Below are 23,482 nucleotides of genomic sequence, written 5' to 3'. Positions count from 1 at the left end.
TCGCGTGTGCGAATATTTCGAAGCTCACGCACCACTGGCGGTTAGAAACATCTTTCTTGATGCCCAAAGAGTAGTCCTGCACTTATTAAACCTGCTCACCAGAAGGAATTACCAGGCGGAGCTCTAAATGGGCTTCCTTCTCCGCTACTTGTTCGCAGCAAGTAACAGCTGGGTTAAGCCGAGCGACTACGTTGACTGATTAAATGAACCCGCACTCTAAACACGAATACGCCTATACGGGAGTAAAAAAAATGGTAGGGTTTTAACGTAATTAAACCGAGTAGACGTGTGAAAGCGTGTGTTCATTCTTCGCATCGTCATCTTCTCTTCCCATTGGCTACAGCTGGCACGCCGCTCCTCCGAACTTTCCCGAGCACAAGAGAGCACAAGACGAGATTCTTGCTCGGGGTTGGTACGTCTGGAGTAGTGCTTTCGTCCCAAAAAAGGGAGTAAGCTGTCCTCAGCACACTCCCTTTTATCAGAGAGAGTGCGCTAGAGCGTATATTCCCTTTTTGCTCCTTTCTGTTTAGAGTGCGCTAAAGCAGGAGCTATAGGGAGAAACTAATCGTCTACAATACTCAATTTCTGGGCCGACACAACATACTCGATTACTAGTGCAAGACGACGTGATGCACGACGAGAAGCAGCTTTTTCACGTTACGAACCTCGCGATGTGCTTTGTTTTCTCCGAGCCACAACACCCCGGAGAACGTGGAAATTACTAGACGCAATTACGTCATACAGCAACTTTGAATAAGGCACGTGAGATCTTTCAGTTCTTCAGTACTTTGTCGAGCGCGCCAGCGCTGGGTTAAGGGGGTGGGGGGTCTAAGGGGGCTGCAGCCCAGGGCCTCACCTCCGACAGCAGGAGAAGGGGCCCATTTATTCTAACTTGCTTAGTATATGGGACCGCGGGCAATGGAACTTTTAGCGACACGTATGAAGCGAGAAAACCAGAACGAGGAGAGCCCCCACCTTATGTAACTTCGTTTAGCCGGATCAGTTGGGGAGAGCTTGTCGAGCTGCAAAAACTGGGGGGGGGGGGGGGCTTAGCTTTGGTTAAGCCTGGTAGGTTGCGAAAGCAAAAGCGCAGCGCCTCCAACAGAAGGAACGCAGTGCGCCGCGTCTACAGGTCACGCGTGGCTACCGGCCGCCGCTGCGCGACGACTCGACTTGGTAGCCCATCTCTCACCCTGGTATGACGTCACGCTATGACGTCACTAGGCATGGCATGACGCCAGAGGTCATTCTAAATGTCACGCATGGCTACCGGCCGCCGCTGCGCGACGACTCGACTTGGTAGCCCATCTCTCACCCTGGTATGACGTCAGAGGTCATTCTAAAGGCCAAACGTGGCTACCGGCCGCCGCTACGCGAAAGGCCGTTCATTCAATTCTAGTCAATTCGTTTATTTCACCATATGCATGGTAGGAACTCTTGGGCAAAAAGCTGCTCGAGGCAGCTTGACAGGGCCCAAGAGACCACAACAAGGCAGGCCAGCGTGGCGATACAAACACCAAGGGAGAAAAAAACAAATATAAAATCGAAGCTGACATGTTCATACATGAGGACACGCAATACAAATCAAGTAGGTAGACAAGCAGTTAGTATTGCAATAGTGCAGTCAGTCATCAATGAGCGTATTACATTAGATGTTCAGTGTACATTCTAGATGCAGGAGAGACAACATTTCAAAGTTCATTATTATAACAATTTTAATACGAAGTCAGACATTTTCTAATGTGGCACATAAAGGCACATGAGCGTAGTATTGCTTTCGCAATAAAACAGGAATCCCCCGCCACCCCGGAGGGGGCCCCCTTTCTTACGAAGCGATATATGCGTTTGCTTACGGACTGCGGAAAGGTTTTCGTGGTTTTCTGTGAATTCCCTCGTCCAGTGGCGTCTGAAGGTGTAATGTTGAAGGTGTAGTGTGTTTGAGAGTCCTAGCGTCTGCATAACCTCCGTTTTTACAGAGCGGCGAGGCTGGACTGCCGCCTTGTTAATATGCAGTGCGGTGCTAGATGTAAAAAATACTTGTTTTGCGCCCTCTGTATGGCTTACAAATGTAAGTAAATGCAACGCTTTAGCATCACAAGTATGATTAGAGCAGGGTAGGCAAAAACGAAACCAAAATGCGCAGCGGAATTTGAAGCGGCGTCTACCTGTGCATCATATACAGACTGTTGAGAAAATAAACGCGCGCTGTAGAATGCTTCTCTCAGTTACACGAGTCGATTGTTCGAGTTCGAATTTCGCACAGATATGACATTTTGTCGTGAGAATTGTTTTATTCAACACCGGGTTTTCTTCTTTAGTTTTACCAAGCTAAAAAAACAAATCAGGCTGTGCTCGCTTCTTGGAAGTCCCACAGTTTCACTTTGTGCTCCGGCGGCCACTAGGAAAGCGAAACACTCGTTTATCGCTTTATTTTTAGGTTTATAGGCTTTGACGTCCGAAATCAAGTCCGGCTATGCGGGACGCCATAGTGGAAGGCTCCGGATAATTTCGACCACCTTCGGTTCTTTAAAGTGCACTGATATCGCATAGTGCACGGGCCTCCTAGCATTTCGCCTCCAGTGAAATGCGACCGCCGCGGCCGTTCTTTTTTTCTCGGGATTGGTTTTTTAGAGCCAGGTGAATTTTAATTTTTGAGGAAATAAAAGACCCATTAACCGCCTAGCTCACTTCTAGGTGGACACCTCAACCGCGTGTTGAGGGGAGGAAGGTGTGAATGAAAAGAGAGAAAGAGCAGTTGTTGTGGAGGGCTCGGGAATAATTTCGACCACCTGCAGATCTCTAACGTGCTCTGAAATCGCACAGCACATGGGCACCTTTTTTGCATTTCGCCTCGATCAAAACGCGGCCGCCGTGTGGCTGGGTTTGAAACCAAGTACTCGGCTCAGCGCCGAGCATGATAACCACTGAACCAGGATTTAAATTCTGCTATTCAGATGTGCTCACGAGGGTAGTAGTAAACGTTCATCATGTAATCAAATTAATTTTAATAACTTTTAATAATACCCTCTCGGGGCACTAATTAACGAGTGTTTCTATTTCCTAATCGCTGCTGGAGTACCCAGCTCAACTGTAGGAAGCTAGCTCAGCCTGCTTTTCTTTAATGCGTTAGCATTAGAACAATGCTGCGAACGAAAACCCGTCTGTCGGCTCGTGTACAGCGTCAGTGGAAGAGAAGAGGCGGCGCGCGCTGCAATGCAGCCCCGCAAGCTGTCGGTCGGCCCACGTGACTCTTCCTTGGCGTCAGGTGCTCGGCCACAGACGGACATGTGTAGCGCGTCCCTAGAGTCGCGTTTTGTGCGCTGTAAAACTGATGCTAATGCGTTACTGTTGCATGAATCCCATTGATCACACTTCGTTCTTTTTGTATAATTTGGTGGAATTACAGTGAAACATGGGATAAATTCCAGTAGTGAAGCAGGGGGAAGGGGGTCAGTAGAGGGAAAGGGGGCTACATGCGCATTAGCCCAGGGCCTCCATTTTTCTTAATCCGGCTCTGGAGCGCGCAGCGAACTTAACTCTGCTTGATGAAGCCGACATTTGCGGCATGACTCGAAGTCTCGCTCCACAGGTAACGTCCGCAAGAATGCTCTTTTGAAGCGAAAAGCTTCACTAGGCTCGTCAACACCGCGTGAGCCACCCCTCGGCGCGCGCTACGTCGCCACTTCTCCTTGCCACCTGTTTACCCCTCGCCGCTGCCGCGCGGTCGCCGCCGCCGTCTCCAGAGGAGAAGGTTCTTTCGCAAGGCGTTGCGAGAACGCCTTTTTTGTTAAATTATGCCCGCTAACTATTGTATAACTTATTCATTGCCGCAAATTACACTAATATGTTTTAACTTCATTGTATACTTTTGTTCCAGCTCCTCTGCCAAACTTGTGCACTCTTCTTATGTATTCCTGATGGGAGGTCCCCCAGACAGTTTTCACTTTGGGACCTCCTACTGTACTAACTTTTTTATGAAACTTATAACTCATTCGTATTTCGTTTTAATAAACCTTCAAACTCTTCTCAGCTAAATAATTTTCTGCTTCTTATTTTAAATTTGCATTCAAGTGAGCGCCTTCTGCTCGATCAGGTTGGCTTTTGGTGTGCTATTTCCTGTGCTCGCCAGGTTCTGACCGACCTGCAATGGTAAAATTCAGGTAATCTGGGAAATAACACTGCTTAACTCTGTCGAGGCCCTAGCGTCGACTGATCGTTCTCTAGGACCGGTGTTGAAATGACACTTGTAGAAGCACGTTAAACTGAGAATACAGAAACGTCGCGCTTCGTAGCTCGCTGATGACGACTGGCAGCCGCTGTTCTGTCCTTTTTTTGCGCCAAGAAAATGCTCGGCACGTAGTCGGGGTGACTGGCATCGGAAAACGGCTCTCCTACGTTCATCTTACGATCGCACGCGCACGGAATATCGTGTCTAAATTGCTCATGCTAAGAGCACGACAGGACGCGAACGGGTTGCAGCCATTGATTCTTGTACTGTTCGCCCGCGCGACCGAAGGTAACCATGCGGATTAAGACGCGAACTAAATGATCCGATCTCGATGCAGAAATGCAATGCTAGACGCGAATTTAAGCCGATCCGTCGCCGAAATTGCTCCGCTCCACGGCCGCTGCCCGTCGCATTCGCCCCTATCCGACGGATATAAACCTGTGGAAATTATGGCGCTTCCTTTCTTCTGAACAGCGGCTCAGCCTTTTGCCTACACAACGAAAGTCGCTTCTCACGCCAACGCCATCGCACCACCGTGACGTCATGCCCCAACGCATGGAGGAAAAATGCCCCAACGCTTCTTCAGCCACTTCAGATCACAAGTCGCTGTTAGCACTGTAAAAGGTAGAGCTCCCTCTTCCCATCAGGGCCAAGTAAAACAAAAAATAGTCCCTAAAATTTGAACAGTGTTGTGAATATATATTTGAAACAATTATTGAAGTAACTGAAAACTTGAAAAGATACCTCAGAATGGTATTTTAAAAGTACAGCGAGCGTTTCATTTATTGGTTAAATTAGCAGAGAAAGTCCGCACGAACACAGCTCTGCGGAGGCCTGTACGAAGTGGTGCGCCGCTATTCGTAAAACAGCCGCGGCAGTGGCTCAGTGGTTATATGGTGTTCGGTTGCTGGCCCGAAAGACGCGGGTTCGATCCACACCGCGGCGGTCGCATTTCAATGGAGGCGAAATTTTAGAGGCCAGTATACTGTGCGATGTCAGTGCACGTTAAAGGGGCTCTGAAGGGCCTCCCAATCAAATTGTGGTATGCCTAGGATGTCAAAGGACGCCGCTTCACAAATATCCTCCAGCAAGAATTTTCTTTAATGCGTTTTGTGGAAGCTGAGTATCTGCAGTAAAAATATGAATTTACGCGTCTTCGCGCTTTTCTCTCTCGTCACTTTTTGCACGCTGACGTGTCGGCGCCTCCGCCGGCCCCACCCACTCGGTCCCTCCGCTGGCTGCCGACGCGCGCGGGAGCGGGCGGAGCTTGCGGCCGCGGCCATGGGAGCTGCGTGACGTCAAAAAGAGGCGTCACAGCGAACCAATGGCAGCCATTCGCTGGTGACGCAAAGAGCGCGGCATTACGCGTTGCGCGCGGATTCGGGCGAAAGCTCCGCACTGCAGGTCGCCGCGAATTTTTAAAATTAAATTGTAAATGGTCGGTTCGCTTTTGAGATCCAGTACGCGGCATGAACACTCGGTGGCCTGTACTATACGTAATGCAAGCGTATTATAGGCAACCTCGAACACCCTTTTCAGAGACGCTTCAAAGAATCTCAGGTGATCCAACTTTTCCGGTGTCCCCTACGGTGTCCCTCACAGCCTGAGTTGCTTTGGGACGTTGGACATCATAAAGCAAACTAAACCATACCATTCGTAAATATGGCATCCACAGAGTCTCCTGCGCACTGGTGCTCTTTCCTTCCAAGTGATGAAGCCACTAGACATGGGGTGCAGGGCAGGGAGGAACACGTTTTTGAGCGCACGCCGTTTTAATTGGCTCAGATCACCACAGCTTTGACAGCGCTGCATATGACTTGAGATGAGTACAGTTACAGTCAAAGCCATCCCGTCCCTCGTCATTCAGAATAGATGATTGGGTAAGGTGCGTTTCCTATAAGTGCAAAGAATCCTGGGAAAATAGTCTGATAGCTACTTCCGGTTCCAATTTTCTTCCTATGTTTGCCAGTTCATAGCAGTCACCATACACGCCGACATCTGTTATTTGCTTATTTGTGTTGCGGCAGCACTGACTGCACTGCATCATGGCAAGACCTGCGCATGCTGCCTATGTGTGTGACGGAAGCGCAGAAAGACAATCCTGAAAGTTAAGCGTGCGCCTGTTCCAGGCTCGTTTGAGCGCAACAATCATTTTTGTTTTTTTGCTGCACCGTGATGTGCTACAAAACCTGCACAATTGATCAGACTACAGATGCATTTTCTTACAGCGTCTAAAGGCTGCTAGTGAGATTGCACACGACCCATTCATGCCACTACGCGCATCACGCGCCTCAACACACTGCATGGTGTGCTTATAGGAAGCCTGGTCCCACTTTTATTTTGGTTCCACTGCAGCTCGCATTTCGTGCGAGAGCACGTCACGAAACACAAGTCGACATCGCGTTGGTCTTTTCTCGTTTTTTTTTTTTTTGTCAGGCAGGACAGATCCTGTTATCTTGTCAATGCTTGCGTAATCATTCAGACTTTGTAGCTGATGGTATAGTATCCACCAACTGCCAAATCAGCCAACAAGCGTCATGTGCTTAGTCTGACCAGCAGATGGAAAACTAGCGAATAAACTATATTGTATGATGCAGTAGAATCAGCCATGTTGGAGCACAAATAGTTTAGCAGAATTAGAGATGTCAACATTGCGATGAAGCAAGAGAGCAGGAAGAGAATGTAACCGGAAGTAGCGGTAGCACAACATTTTCCCATGATCATTAGTGTTGACTCCAGAAACGCAACTCAACTAGTTCATCCTTCATGGTCGCTCTACCCAAGCAGGAAAAAAAAAAAAACCCAGGAGGGGCCAGCCTTCACATGCCAAGTGTTCATGACGCCGCTCACTCCCCCGTTTTGCGCTCTCCGAATCAGTCCCTAATGTTTTGGTGTTGCTGTCTTTTAGTACGCACGGCCCATGGGGCGGGCCTCTACAGCAAGGCGGTTGATCTACAGTCAGTTTGCCGAGCTGGTCCGCGCATGCGCCCGCGCAGCAGTGTTAGATATCATCGCATGCTATTGTGTGGTGCAATAATGAGGGGGGACAGACTCTTTTATGAATAGGCTTCAAGGTTACCGCCGGACGCTCCCTCCACGGTTCTGCCACTTTGCAGTTAAATTTCATGGCAAATATTATGTACCAATAATAACCAGTTCCTGGAATGCCTACCAAATTTACCCCCCTCAATGGTGCAGCCAGCAAGGGTCATGATTTTTTGAGGAAAATCGCTGCCATCTATGCCTACAAGGCACTGGGCAAACGATTACCATTGGCAGTCTTCTGCTGCACGCATCATTGAAAACAAGTGTTTCCACATTGAAAAAGCAGGTGCCACTACACCACGACCAGTTCCCAGCGTGCCTCACTACCAATTGATTGCAGTAACACTGCCATTGCGTGCTGACGGATATATACAGACAAGTACTGCTCAGGAGGTGCAGCGCCACGAGTTGTGAGAGCACAATGTTCCAGACGTGCAGCCCACCGCAGGGCACTGTGCAGCGCCATTTCGTCTTTCTTTTGGCATTGTGCTTGCGAGAGCCATTTTGTTTTGGCGCCTGGTGCCACGTGGCATGAGCCGTGCCAGCGCTTGGCACTTCCCGGGCCGCCAGGTGAGACGCTGCCCCAAAAATAGAACTCGTAGCAGACAAGAACACTGTCTACAGCTGTGGGCGACGACGCCACCGCGGTTTTACTTCAAGTGCCACCTGTAAACCTGAATCTTTGCTCTCATTAAGCTACAGCAGACGATCGATAAGTAACGCCACACAGATGTGACCAGGATTGCCACATCAAATCATTGAATTTATTTTCGTTCGTCCGCCTCTTATTACTGATGTGAGGAAAAAAATCCGTTTGTATAATGGATAGTTGAGTCGGCTGCCAGCCAATTCAGTTTGTCAGAATACCCCCTCCACGCTAGGCCCGGAAATCGGAACGAATGGGCCCCTCCTTCTGCTGAGTTTGGATTCACACTGGTGTGCATTAATGAGCCACATTCTACCCTGCATCTTCCTTCTTTAGCGGCTGTCGTAGACTATGTACAGCAAAGGTGACATCTGGCCACATTTGTTACGCCTTACAGAAAACACTAGCACACAGCTGTTACCATATATGTGCTGCATACAAGCTACAGAGATACGAGAGTTGTACCGTAAGCCCAAAAGATACGGTTCTAATTTGGATACTCGGTGCATTTCAAAGTGCACCGCTCGCACTCCAGTCAAATCTGGAGAGCTGTATGTAAACTGTCTGTCCATACTTTTAAAAACGAGACACCATTGCCCTCCAGAGACTATCCCTAGACTTCTGTCCACACGCCACCAGAGACAATGAGGCAGCCTTTACCTCTGTCACGAGAAGTGAGAGGGGGAAAACAAACCAAGTAAAGCACAATCAATTTATGTACAGCTGTACAATGCCTTGCGAAAGAAAAGCCACCTTCAGGAATCTTGGGAGTCTGCTGCTTTTAGAAGCTGTTCCACATCAGGCAGGCAGATTAACTTATGCATAATTTGTCCAAGAATGGAAATGTCAGCCCCTCCTTCTGTCACCCTCAAGGACATGAGTTCTTGGTGGAAAGTCGTATTGGTGCCCATGTCCACAGTGAGGGCCACAGAACCGAGTACCAGTCGCACACGGCCAGATTTCATCACTTGAAGCTTGCCGATGTATCCTTCAGGGAAATCCTTCAGCTTGGTCTGGCCGCCATGCACTTGCTGCTCTTCCTGCATGCAGAACAATAACAGGGATAACGTAAGTTTTCTCTCACAGCACTTGAAACTAACCAAAGTAAAAAACTTTGCCATCATAACCGTCCATCCCTCTATATAGACTCTGCTCGCGCAATCAATAGTACCAATAAGAAGATTAAATGTGTCATCACTCAAATCTAAACCATAATCTACACAGAAGTAGACTACATCGTAATCTTCCATTGTGACCCTTCCAAAACTAAAAATACACGCAAGAAAGTGGCTCGACACATAGCGGCTCGGGGGTGTACAATGTTCAAAAATAAAAACTATGTACCAAGTCTTTAACTAATTATCAGCTATGTCTAATTGAAAGTACCTATACTATACAGCTTCAGCCAAGGCACTAAGCACTATCACAAGCCATTAAATAAGCAGAAAATTTGTACTGATTTGAAGAATGTAAAAAAAAAAAATCTTCAAATGGCAAAAGTGTACATTCCTCGCCGATTGTCAGCTAAAGTATTTACGAGAAGTGCAGTATACGACAGGGTGGTCATCAATCGCCACTGGAAGCACTAGAAAGGCGTAGGGAACAAGCTGGTAAGCTCCTCATGCTCAATATAAATGGCATTTTTATTTGTGGCCATTGAGAACTGTAAGCGAATCACGCTTCTGGTAGTCTCGGCGCATCAGGGATTGGCGGCTTTCTGACGACTGAGCATCACTATCCCAGTATCGGAGTGGAAATGAGAGATCAGAGCTCCCACTGGTTGCGATGCAGCATTTCTCTGAACAAAAGCAAATGAAGCGATAAACAAGGCAAACGAGGAGATAAACTTTAAGGATGGTTTACCCAGCTTTCACGTTTCCTGCTCACCCGAAAGACGCGGTTCGATCCCGGCCGCGGCAGTCGCATTTCAATGGAGGCGAAATGCTAGAGGCCCGTGTACCGTACTACGTCAGTGCAGGTTAAAGAACACCAGGAGTTAGAAATTTTCCAGAGTCCTCCACTACAGCATCCCTCATAGCCTTGGTCGCTTTGGGACGCTAAACTCCATAAACCATAAACCAGTTTTCCTGCAGTTTCTATCGCCCATCCCTTTGGTATTTCGTAACGAATGAAAGTAGATTCTGTTTGTTGAGAATGTGTTCCGCGACATCCAGGAGTGCAATAAAGGTGTCAAACTTTTTATGTATACGTGCAGTAGTTTTCTAAATTTATTTTTGTACTAGACATTTAAAGAAACAGCTCAAAGGACGGGACAAGAAAGAGACAACACGACAACGCGCTTTTCTTATTTTTGTAAGAAAAGTTCTCATGTGAAATACGCATGCTAGAGTTTACCATTTATTTTCGTAAGACCTGGGCACCTAAAAAAATAACTAATAGCTTCATTGCACAGAATAGGGCTTTGTAAACACGCTGACACACACACGCACAAACACACATGCACGCATGCGCGCGCGCACACACACACACACACACACACACACACAAACTTGTGCGCTTCCTTCTTAAATATTTATCGGCCTGGGGATGAGCTTATGAAGGTGCTAATTGTAATTACACAGCAACCATAACCTCTAGCCTAAAATAAAATGCAGTTCTGAAATCTGCATAAAGAGTTCCATATTTGTGCCAAATTTGGGTGCATTTCATGCATAAATGACAAAAATAGTCTGAACTGCCACGTCGCTCCCCCCTTTAAAGACATTGTGATGGTAATCGTGGTGCTTGTTGCTGGCGCAATCAGGCAAGAGGCGAGGGTGATCTTGTGGAGTCCATTGTAGTGGACATTTGTGCACAGTCACTATTTTCTTTGGGTTGGGGTTGACCAATGAGGAACCAGAAAGAGAGAGAGAGAAAAATACGTTTAGGACGAAGATCAGTGCGAGATGCCAGGAGAGACTGGAGCAACGCCAGCACCAGTCCCGGTGCACGGTTGACAATACTTCGCAGCTCGTCGGCTGACAAAGCCCATGGCGCTATCTATGGCAAGCGCAACTCAGATTGGATCCAGAAAAAAGGAATAGAAAAGAGCATGCGGCAGCTGGCGATCGACCCCACGGCCGATTGGTTGGGAACCAGACGTGCTAGCCAGTATGCTACAGACACTGGAGAGCAGAGCAGGAAAAAGATAGATGCCAGTCATGATGTGTCAGCTTTTTTGTATGCCCTACCCACAGGTTGCAATTTGGAAGGGTGAATGGAGGGCTAGAACTGGATTAAAATCCTGTGCAGCCTCCATCAAAAATTCTCACGCCACTGTGTGACTGGAGTTCCTGGGCTATATGCCTTGACCCTTCTGTAACGGTGTTCGCGCTCCAAAACTCCAGATAATGAGAACTGTCCTCATCATCTCATTCAACTACGCAGAGGCAACGGCCTCAAATGAGCCCTACAGTATGGTCCGGAAGCAGCTGGAGTCAACAGCAGAGTGGCCTGCGTATAGCCTTGTACTAAGATTTTAAATAATAAAAAAAATAACCTAGACGTGCATACAAATGAACAATGTGTCGCCCGCTGGGGGGATTCAAACACCCATCCCTGAATTATCAACCCGTTATCTTTTCACCACGCCACGGAAGATCTTTTTTACCAACAAAAACAATTGTTTACAATTGCAGGAATGAAAAACACAAGAGGGCCTACAAATGCATAGCAAGACAAAGATTAAAGTAACACGTTCCTTGGAATCGGATAACAATACTCCATCAGTCCTCCAACTTCAAATAAAAGTGCCAACCGAAAAGTGCGCGCGCACGTGCACGCACGCACGCGCACACAAAAAAGTGCTGCTTTGCATTCGATATGCAACATCATGTGCTGCCACCATCACGCCAGAGGTATTGCGCCATATTGCTGGCTTGGGTTGCACACGCACTCGATTACATCAGTCCGTGCCCTCCAGAGGGAGTGGAGCCGCAGTACCAGGATGCAGTACCAGGACGCAGTCCCTCAATACGACGCCGAAAGCACATCTCAGAGCTGGAGGGTGGCCCGTGTGACGTCCCAACTTGCATAGAAAAGGCTTTGAAGTTCATCGCAGAATATCGACGCTGTATTGCAGGCCAGAAAAACGTGTTCTGCTGGTTCCCGCTTTCTGCACAAGAGGCAGTTGGCGCCCTATGGTAGCAAGAATCCCTGCTCCTTCCACTGCGCCCGCAATGGTAAAATTCCCGAGTGAAAGTGGAAGAAAAAGTTTCGAAGCCAGTGGGCACTGGGGGCATCTGGTCACGTCTTAGAGCAAGGTCGCGTCCACTCCTCCCAGGTGGAACCCGGTAAAGCGTAGGTGGAAAGACTTTTGTCAAGCGATCCCAGTACAGGTTCTCAGGTTTCACTGCACAAAGATATCCCCATGAAAACTTGTAGCCATTACACTGCATGCTCGACTTCTTTGTAGTAAGTGGTGGTGATGGTGCCACGGCAGAAGCGGCCTTATCGTGACCAACCACTGTGCCAAGTGGGTGGAACCGTGGCACTTGTATAGCTGCCAGACAGAACCTGTCCCATTAGTCACAGATGTGTAGAAACCGCTGCACCGAAAGTTTCAGTTCCAAATGCACAAGGCCAAGTCCACCTGCCTGGAGGCTCCAAAATACTGGAGTGACGTAATGGCTCGTAACACAGCCCACATTTAATGGTCTGGACAGACTTCTGGTTGATAGTTGTCATCCAAGCAGAGTACAGCACACCAGAGTAGATATATGTTTCAAATATATAAGCTCTTGTGAAGCGGGCTATGTGGCGCACCCTTCACGGCTAGATTTTTTTCTTTCTCACTGATGCTACCTTTTGGTTCCAGCGATAGCTTGTCCAGATCAAGGCTGACACTGAGGTCAACTCTATCACTCCACTGAACCTCAAGGATGTAAGGAAGCTTCTGGAGCCAATCGCCAAGTCAAGCACCCTTTAATTTTGCTAGGTTCCGCTTGGCCACAGAGAACCGACTGAAATAATGGGCCAGCCGTATACGTATCACCTCTTCCAGATGACAGGCTACAGTTCATATGAATGCAACATCGACGGCATATGACTGTACCCGAAGTTCTTTTGTGCTTAGCACTACACCCTAGACAGCTGCAGGTGCGAGGACCATACAGCATAGCGGCTTCACATAAGAGTGGAAAAAACATGAGTGACATGAGGCAGCCCTGCAGCACCTATCTTGGAACATTTACAGTCCCGCCAGGCTCCCAGTCAAAAAGGTTGCAAGTTGCCGTTTCTGCACAGTAAATATTTAGCCATGCAATAATACAATCGCCAATCTCACAACGCCAGAGGAGTTCGAAGAGATAACTGTGATATACCTGATCGAAAGCTTTTTTGCTGGAGAACGACAAGAGGGCTGGTTCAGAATTCAGTCACCTCGCAGATGGTCATCATTCGATGCAGGTCTGTCTGTGTTGACAGAGCGGCTTTTGAAGCCGCAAGTTTGGTGATCACCCACCACACCGTTGAGGATGTCTCGAGCCAGTGGGCAAGGATCTTAGTCGGTAGACAGTCAACTGATTGATCAGAAATCAGCGCATTGACGACCAATTATGAGCCGGGCTTCTTCGGTATAAGGACGAGGTTGCTGCATCGCACTGAAGGTGGGAGGAGTTTCCTACTCCATACATTGTCGAACACTGTCTCCAGGATTGGAGTAAGGTCGATAAAATCCTGATAAAACTCGCAAATGATATCATGTGGCCCTGGACCTTTGTTTCTTGAGCATTGTTTGACTGCAGGTTGGATCTCTTCAGAGCTAATTGGGACCTTAATAACGCCCCGAATTTGTGGGGGTACTTTTGGAAGGTAGGCAATAATTTCTGCACATAAAGAATCTGGTTTATCTCGAAGTTTGAAAAGGTCTACTTAGTAACCGCAGAAACCCTCAACAACTACTTTGCATTAGCGATGCTCCCAGATTGGCAAACTTCGCTGATAATGTTGCGTGCCGCTTGTTCCCGCTCGAAGGCACCTAAGACCTCAGACGGTTGAGCCTCACACTTGAATCTGTGCCCTCAGCCGCGAACCAGCGTGCCCCAGTACCTCTTCTCTACTTCATCGTGGAACTTCTTCTTTATAGTTTTTATATTCCCGAAATTCACATGTTTGTTCCTCGTCAGCCTGTAGGAGATCACAGAGAGAGTTCATTAGCCGTTGTATCTTGCATTTCGTTTACACTGAATATCGCTGCGCAACTGCTGTGACAACTGAACGAATTTATTCTTTGAAGAGCTGCCATGGAACAGTGCTAATAGGACCTGAAGTTCAACAAACAATTCCCCATGTCACATTTCTTTATGAATTCCTCGTTTGACAGTACCCAGTTCATAATCCAGCGCTTATTGCGGAAAGCTTCCACACGTAATGTTCCAAAGTAATGTTCAACAGTCTAGCAAGGGAACAGCAGTTCGCAAATGGTAGCGAGGTGCTGGAAGCAGCAAGGAAATACGTTTACTTAGGGCAGGTAGTGACAGCTGATCCAGACTATGAAGAGGGAAGCAACTAGAAGGATAAGAATGGGGTGGAGCACATATGGCAGATTCTCTCAGATCATGAATGGCAGTTTACCAATATCCTTCAAGAGAAAAGCATACAACAGCTGTATCTTACCATTACTCACGTATGGGGCAAAAACGTGGATGCTAATGAAAAGGGTTCAGCTTAGGTTAAGGACACGGCAGTGAGCTATGGAAAGAAATATGATAGTTTCAACGGTAATGAGACGAGAAGCGGGCAGAGTGGGTGAGGGAACAAACAGGTTAATGACACCCTAGTCGAAATCAAGAGGAAGAAATGGGCTTCGGCAGGGCACGTCCTACGAAGGCAGGACAACCGCTGGTCCTTAAGGGTAATGGAGTGGATTCCAAGAGTAGGCAAGCATAGCAGAGGGCAGTAGAAAGTCAGGTGGGCGGATGAGATTAAGAAGTATACGGGGATACGGTGGCCGCAGTTGGCAAAGGACAGGGTTAATTGCAGAGACATGGGAGAAGCCTTTGCCCTGCAGTGGATGTAGTCAGGCTGATGACGATGATCATGACAATCAGTCCAGGCTACTGCCTGCAGGTCCTCTTTTGAGCGGCATCTGCCGCTTCGTTCTTGAGCTGTATCTGATTATAAAGTCTGAATGGTACAGTACTCAGAGAGTACTTCTACTATATTAGTTAAATTACACAGTACTTTTCTATTTTTACGATGTATCAATACGACCCAATTCGAGCCATTCTTTTGCTTCACTCAATCCTTTGGCTTTCAAACACGTTTCTATGAGTAAACAGTTCATGGAGACAAAAAGAGCAAGAAGGACATCCAAAAACCATTAGAGAAATGTTGAACAGGCAGTTCAGACATTTCAGCAAAAAAACAATTAAGCAATGAAGCACCTAAATTTTTTTTTCTCCTCACAAAAACAAGTCAATCTGTATGCAGTTGGTTCAAAAACAGCGCAGGCTTATGTTACAAACTCCACCACCACTATCTACATGAGCAAGCAAGTGCACATGTGTTTACACACTTACCAGATTCTGAGCGGTCAGAAGTATAGAAAAGGTATCAAAATGCATTTTGTGTGAGCAAGTTTCTGGTTTTTATTAACCTCTCCCCAGTTGCGTTCTTCCTTGCTCTTCACAGATGTCAATATTTTTTATCTGTACCAGTTAAACTGCGTGCCTCATTTCCTTTCTCAGTTGTCACACCATTACTGCAGATTAGTACAAAAAAACACCAGCACTTGCACAACAGTAACAAGCACTACAAGTACAAAGACTACCAGCAAAAAATAAATAAATAAATAAATAACAACTGGCCCTACGTTCACATCAGAGACCCAAGTTATGAATAGCAATGTGAGTAAAGTGGCACCTCTAGCTTAAAGACCAGCCCACCACAGCGTTCACAACAGTTTGAATGAGCTTACCGTTTTGACAAAGTTGCTGGGTGCTTCCTTTTGGGTTGGCTGTACTGCAACCTGCAGGCCAGGTAAACTGTCCGGAAGCTGAAAGAACAGCAGCTCTCCTGTTTCTGCAGAGAGTAATGCAGACAGAAGAGACATGTTGAAATTAAAATCTCATCAATGACCTCCTACCTTTCTTCACTGCAGAACACGGACCTAACTTTAGGCACAGCTAACACCTTTTGGCTAAGCTAGTCACTAGTCCAAGCCGTGACTTCCCAAGAAGACTACTGAATGGAATAAAAACCTAAACTGTGATCGCACTAGCATTTGATATGGTACCCATGTTATGAAGAAAATATTACCAGCTTTCCATGCTAATCACCCACCACTACATTAGATCAACGCAAGACTAATAAACAAGGCTTTATAGAGGCAACATTTCTTCCTAACTAAACTTGAGGAAGTCCTCCTTACTTCACAGCTACATGAGAAGCCCACGACAAAGAAAACTAAAAGTCACTAGGCTGTGAGGTGCAGAATGTGAAAAGCTGCAAAGTGTAAGTCTGCCCACGTGTGCAAAATAACTACATCACCAAAAGGATGTTAGGCCACAGGTGCCAGTCAAAGGTTCAAGAGTCACACTAAACGTCTAATAACATTAACTCTTTCCCTACCGTGCCCATTGAGCATCGTTAGCCCGCTAACAATCATTTCGTGCCCCGATTTCAGAACCTTCTGCGTTGCTAATGACCATGCTGCAGACGTAGTTTGTAGGCCAGGAACCAAAGTTTTGTTTCCGATGTAGTTTGCTTTTGTCCCGCGAGGGGGAACTTTCTAATGCGCTGCAAAGAAATGAAGACGCGGACCTGCGCTTATTGCCCGCCATGTTGCCCTATGATGATGCCTTCGCCGCTCGACTTCGGAGCCTTCCGCGTTGCTTACAGGCACGATGCACATCTGCCTTGTAGAATTGAAGTTTTGTTTCCGATATAGTTTTTTTTGCCCCTACAAAACGGCATTTTTTGAACGCACTCCGAAGATGCTGTACCATCAAAGTCTCTTGGCAGCCTCCGCATGCGTGGCACACGCTCTAAGACATAGAAAATCTCAGGACTCCGTTTCGTCTGCGAGTGATTTAACCGACGTCCTGTGCAACAACGAGCCTGAAAATGTTGCAAGGTGCTGAAATGATTCAGTTTTCACATCGGTGATGATGGAAACCAGCCTGAGACACAGGCGGCCGCGCTCCGATGCACAACTATAGGGTTTCCAGTTATTGTTTTGTAGCAACAACACTATTCAAGATAGAAATGATTATTTTATGCAGAGAGTGGCCAACAGAGTAACAAACATATTGCATATTTCAGAAAATTTTTAACATTTTTTTATTTTTAAATACAAGCATGTTTTTGCAAGTTTTGTTGATTTTTTTCTAAAATATCGTTTTTAGCAAATATAATTTTTTGTTGCAACATGCAATATTTTGTTTAAACGTATATTAATAGAAAGCACCTTTATTCAACTCTGTTTTTGGGTATTGCAATCAATACTGAATGCAGTAGTTGTTACAGAAAAAAAAAAATGTACTGAAACCTTCAGAAAATGGTCATTTTCCCCATGGTACGGAAAGAGTTAATCTTTCATGCTGGCAGTAGCTCTCTTACTTCACCAATGTGCATGTATTAGCCTCAAGCTATCTAGCATGCTCACGAGTTCCATGCCACACCAAGAGACCACAAAACACCCCGTGCTGGCAAAAGAATAATTCACACAAGGCCAGATGGCATAAAAAAAAAAAATCACTACTCAAAATGCAATAGGACCCGAGGGCACAGTTTAATTTCACAGCATCACCAAGAGTACACCTACAAGTCCCAGCATGCTTGTCAGATTGGCTCCTTCCAAATGACCTGTTTTTTGGTTGAAATGCCTAAATAATTTACATAACTTTAAACTGTGGTTCAAGAAATTTTTCAGTTAAGTGCAGTAAGACTTGACACAAGAAATAAGTTGTGATTAAGACACTGCTAACTTGTTTCACAATAAAATCAGGACTCATTGGATATCCATGAAGTACATCATAAAGAATGGAACATGAATGCACAAGTTTATGAATAAACAAAAGGGACTCATAGTCAATGAAGAAAGCAGTGAATTCCAACAAAGCATGAGCAGCTAACTGACAGTACAGGCCAGTTACAAATGCGAGGGAAACCATGTCCTAAACGAAATGTACTTGGCATGACTTCCGTCATATTTAAAACTCCCTTTAGAAAATAAACAGAGTAGCACAGTCCTCTATAATGAAGCCAATTAAATGAACAATAACCATAGCCAGAATGCCAGTCGGCCTTTTGCCTGGGGATTCAAGCATGTGACATCTCTTCTGACTGGAATATTAAATGCCTACTTGGCCAAAAGTTTACTTAGGCTAATTTTGCGCTCGATATAGTGTGCATGTTATGAACAATATTTACTTTTAATATTCAGGCTGTGAAGCATCTAGTATTTCAGTTAGAAGCGTTAAAATATCTCTGTAGCAGACGACGCAGTTCCCTAGCGGTGTGTTAAACAACTAACAAACCAGACCGGAAATGACACAACACTGAGACACCGGCATCACTGGCTCGCCAGTTTCAGGCATTCTCAAGTGAGTGCGCATCCCTTGTAAGCCCTTTTTCTGGTGCATTTCTGGCCATTTTCCCCACAAAGCTCGATGGCCTCTGAGAAAATAACTGCTGGCATCATATCAACGCAGTGTGTGGCTGCGGAAAGCAATGCGAGGAATACGGAAAGCACCATTGTACCCTTTCAGCCACTGCCCTTTACACCCGATCCTGAAAGCTGGCGTTAAGTCTGGAAAATAAAGGCGCCAAAAACCACACACGCACACAAGACGAGAACGAGACAGAGCGACTACAACTAATTTATTTTGCAGAACCCACATACATATATACACTCAGCCAGCGCCTGCGCAAGGAACAAATTTCCGCATCAATTTCTACATGATAACGTACGCTCAAAAAACTTTTTTTCCGCCTGATACAGAGATACAGATGTTTTACTGACACACAAACTGCCTTTCTTACTGATATAGAACGCTTCAATCAGTTCCCTGACTTTGATATTGCTGCTTTTGGCAAGGACCCGCACGGATGAGAAGCATGGCTCACAAGAGCATGAAGGGCAGGATCTCATATGTTTTGGTAAATTTGGGCCCTCTTTATTTTGCTCTACGTTTCGTTCATGTTCCCTGATTCACTCATTAACGCAGCGCCCTGTCTGTCCTATATAAAAATGACCGCAAGAGAGGGGAATTTCATAAACTACCCCTTCGGCACATCTCATGAAAGGCCGCCCATGCTTGGTACCACAGCCTCTTTCTTTTTCTTTTCTTTTGTCGATTCGAGGGCAAACGCTTCCGAGCTTCAGGGGGGCTGAAAAGACGAGCGGGACATCATGCCTGCTTGCAACCTTCTTCTTCAGGTTGTGGGCCAACTTGTGCACGTACGGCACCACCACAGGTCTCACCTCTTCACGAGGGACCTCTGTCCCAGCTCTCACTGCCCTAATCTTCATTTTCTGTAAGATGCTTTCGGCGACCCCTGTCACGAGCGAACCAGGGAATCCGGCTGAAGCCAGCCTAGCCAATTGGTTTTCAAAACTCGGTCGCATCTTGTGAACGCACGACTTCCTTAGCGCAGACTCAAGGCACAGTAAAGCAATACCTCTTTTCACTAATTTGGAATGCGAAGAGTCGAATGGCAAAAGCCCTTTTTTTTGCTCGCAGAGCGTAAGCCCAACACACATGATCCGTACAAAACTCAATTTTGATACCTAAAAACTGTAAAACATTGTCCACAGGCAGTTCACAAGGAGCTTATGTGTGTGTAAGGTTTTTGGTGGCTTTACTTTACAATGAATACCAATTAGCCCAGAAAGAAGTTCTCTTAAGTCTGGAGTTCAGGTTTTAACATGAATTCCCCTCTATTTTTCAAAAAAGATAAGAATGGTGTTCGACTGGCGCTTCTACCTCGTACTAACCCCTTTGGTAGGTAGGGCTTTGTCAATATACCTCTCTCGGTCTACATCATCGGAGCACGTACGTGTTTCTGGTCCGATTGGCAAAGCATGCCATGTACCGAGGCGGCTATAATTGGAAGAAGAAAGGCTGCGAGGTGTCTCTAATCAGGAAAATAAAGACGACGGGGGAGCACTAGTCACAAGCTAGCTTCACTAGCTAAAGTGGATGGCTTTGCTCATTGAGCAACGCCCTTTTGACGTCACATTATTTACACCAGGCAGAGGTCTAAGGAGAGGTCTTCTTTGTCTGAAAAGGAGTCAACATGCACGCGTTTACTGCAGGTGCAGCTCTACCCAACACGCAATAATGCCGTCGTGCATGAGTGTACCTACTGCCTCGAAGACACACAGAACGGGCTGATAATCCTGGAAGGCCACAAGAGCGGTACTGAAAATGCCGAATTTCTTACTGCCTCCCGCCGTTCATAGAACTTGAGGTTGATTACAAGAAGCATCAGCCATTACCATCCAGCACATTTTCGGGGCCTTAGAGACCTGAACGCATATGTGAATGATAATATTTCCAAAGGAAGACAACACGTAATTCTGAGTATATGCTCTGCATTATTACTCAGTTGACACAGATACAATGCCTACCAGCAATTTGTGTAGTGGGCGTATGGGCGGCTGGGGTCCAGCAACCACATTGTTCTGCCCAGCTGTGTGGTTAAAAAGATTGGAAAAACTTTTCCGTCCCTGAAGTACACAGGCTTTAAGTGGTTCCAGGTAAATACAGTAATGAATGCAGCGCATAAGTCTTTGTTCATTTGTAACCAGTATGTATTTTGCAAAGCGCAGTGGCTTGCCCGGCTGAGACGTGAAAAGATGAACCAGCCCACCATCGGCACCGCATTGATGCCATGGTCCTCGAAGAGAAAAATGCATATTTATTTTGCAACGCAAATTTTGCTTGGTATGTTCTTTCACTTCACAGTGCGCTTAATTCTCTAGAGCTCTATTTTTTGACATCCAGCTGTTTTTATTCATTTACTTCGCGTTCACGGCACCTGCTCGAAATTCTTATGCACAGGTGGGAATACCTTTCCACTGGTGAGAAAAATGAGAAGGAAAAGAAGAAGGCAGGTAATTTTTTTATCAAGACAATAACCACATTGCATGCACAGCACAGCACACATGTGCTGTTGGCATGCGTGCCCGCTCAAAACTGCCGACTTGATAATACAAGCACTTTTTCTACTTGGCCACAATTTGAATATGCCTCCTTCCTTCGCCCAATGTGCGAACTTTCGGCAATGTCCAAATATATGTCCGAACTTTACCCAAGCTCTAATCGAATACTGCCAGGCCAACAACACTCACTAGCATTGCGGCGCGATCATCTTTGTTGAGGTTGAGTGAGGAGTTTTCTAGTCTACCACAGCAAATAAAACACGTTTGAAACTTTTTCTAGGGCATTTTATCCAATTTAAGATGTGTGTTATGTGATTTAATGTATGTTTTTTCACATATAACCAATATTAATTGAGCCAAGTGCTGCACGCGCTACTGGTACCAGCACTTTGCATTAGCCGCAATGAGCAGGCGCTCCGAACATTTCCAGACTCCCGTCTCAAACATGCATCACTTCCGGCGGACAGTGATGGCGCCCGTTTTTCCAGCTTCGGTATTGAAGACTCTGATTTTTGCGTGCCGTTGACACCTTAACTGCTTGAAAGTGGAACGTAATATTTTGTGGGTGACATTGTTCGTTAGTTGCTTTTGCGTTAGTGGAAAGTGCGACTCGCATTTTGTTTTGCCCCATGTGCTTCTTGTTATGTGTTTTTTTTTTCTTCTTTTTTCGTTCATATTCTTTACTGTATCGCCCATTCCTGCCTAGGGGCTTTCTTGAAGGCTGGCAGTATTGATCAAATAAATAATTCAGGGGCGTACTATGAAAAAACAACCTTTTTACAGTTTGCAAAATTTTGGTCAAGTAGGTCTCACACCAACTACCATTGCTACATCTGCACACTCTGAGAAATTCTATATACAGTAAACGCAGCATTGTAGTTGTATAACAATGAGGTACTTCATCGATCAGTAAAAGAGCCACTCACCAGGTATGTTCGGGTCTGTGCACAGGTCAACCAAAGAAAGTCTTTTTAGACCTGTGCATGGTGCAGAACTGCTCCCATCAGGCTTGTCCAAGGGCTCCTGTTTGATAATTTGGCCATCTACTGCAACTGCCGGCTTGTGCTCAGGCACAGGGCCTGGTGCATCTGCCAGGGGCAGAGTGGTAGGGCCGAACCAAGACCCGTCTGATGGCCCGTCATCGACAAACTGTGCAGCACAACACCACAAACACAAAGGCATTAAGAGGGGAGTGAACATGCCCCTTTTAAAAAGAAATAAGACACACATGAAACCTTGTATAACAAGGCAGCTGCATTACTGATCTATAGAGCCGCAACAGAGATAAAGCCTGCGTCAAAGATAATCCCTATTATTTATCATTCCTATCAAAGGTTTTGACAACTGTGACAACTGCATGCGGGGAAATACATTCGCTAGAATATAGGTTAACCACCTAAGTATAGACCCAGGTGAGAATAAACTAAATGCAATGCCTCACATATATTCAAACAGACAAATGAATATCTGGCAGCAAAAAATCCTGATACCGCAAAAAATCCTGATACCCATACAGAACAAGCAGAGAAATGTTCATGGAAAACATTTACACATGACTGCCACACCAGTGATGTTCACACCAAGCAAAAGTCATAGTACTTGCATCGTACTATTTGCCCCTGTCTGTGGCATTTTAATGCACAAAGGTAGAAAATGAAGGACTTGTTCTCGCATACCTACAAAAAAGTCAAATCCCGAAGCCAAGGAAAGCATAATAAAATGTCTTTTCAATCAATGCCACCGGGAAGATCTAAACTCATGACCTCCACGTTTCATATGATGCTCTGCCAAATAAGCCTGTTGTCCTCTTTCCTATGCTTTCTGTTAAATTATCTTCAATCTAAAAAATGATTACGCTACTACTTTCCTACTTTGACCAACATCATAATAAAAAACTAAACATTTACTGTGCTTTCTTGGTTTCAGTAACTGTTAGCCTATTTCGTATGTCCATGGCACTACCTTTTATATCAGAGCACCTGCACATTACCACAGCTAATGCCCCTATGGTTCCATAAGAAACACAACTGAGCATGCAATGCCTGTTGTCTTAACCCATTTCCTTCCGCGGTCTGTTTACATGGGCACAGCATGGCCTGGGTTGCTGGAGAGAGTTTGCAATAACTCCTGCTGAAAAGGTCACATGCGAGAAATTTTAATTTTATTTGGCTCTCAAGACAATCGCAAATCTAGAGCAAGAAAAATTTCTCTTGTTTGTGAAGAATCTTGAAGCACTCAGGTTTGTGAAGTGCGAAGTGTCATTTGTCGCACTGCCAACAGCTTTCACTGCTTTTTCCTGGTCTTTGTATGGTAAACATTTGCAGAATGGTTTCTGCTAAGCCGTGGTACTCAGAGGTATTTAGCAATCAAAATGGTACCACTGACAAGCCTCTAGAAGCATTTCAAATGAAGCTATAGCTTGTATCAGGGCAACACAGCCACATGAATGATG

The 23,482-nt window shown here is 46.0% G+C and overlaps 1 protein-coding gene across 2 annotated transcripts in view; it reads right to left on the bottom strand.

Moving 5' to 3' along the window:
• Window positions 1-8,617: 8,617 nt before the first annotated feature.
• LOC149351401 (DNA-directed RNA polymerase III subunit RPC4-like) overlaps window positions 8,618-23,482 on the bottom strand; it is a 50,442-nt gene continuing 35,577 nt past the window's right edge. For both annotated transcript variants that reach the window (XM_089580714.1, XM_089580715.1), the window contains exons 7-9: window positions 21,957-22,179; window positions 15,838-15,941; window positions 8,618-8,959 (exon numbers count right to left, since the gene is read on the bottom strand). In XM_089580714.1, the coding sequence (XP_089436840.1) occupies window positions 8,675-8,959; window positions 15,838-15,941; window positions 21,957-22,179 (612 nt within the window). In that variant the 3' untranslated portion in view covers window positions 8,618-8,674. The remainder of the gene's footprint in view (window positions 8,960-15,837; window positions 15,942-21,956; window positions 22,180-23,482) is intronic.

Source organism: Amblyomma mixtum, chromosome 3 (genome assembly GCF_055824585.1).
Source record: "Amblyomma mixtum isolate Tamu chromosome 3, ASM5582458v1, whole genome shotgun sequence".
NCBI lineage: Eukaryota > Metazoa > Arthropoda > Arachnida > Ixodida > Ixodidae > Amblyomma > Amblyomma mixtum.
This window is presented reverse-complemented; position numbering and strand designations above follow the sequence as displayed.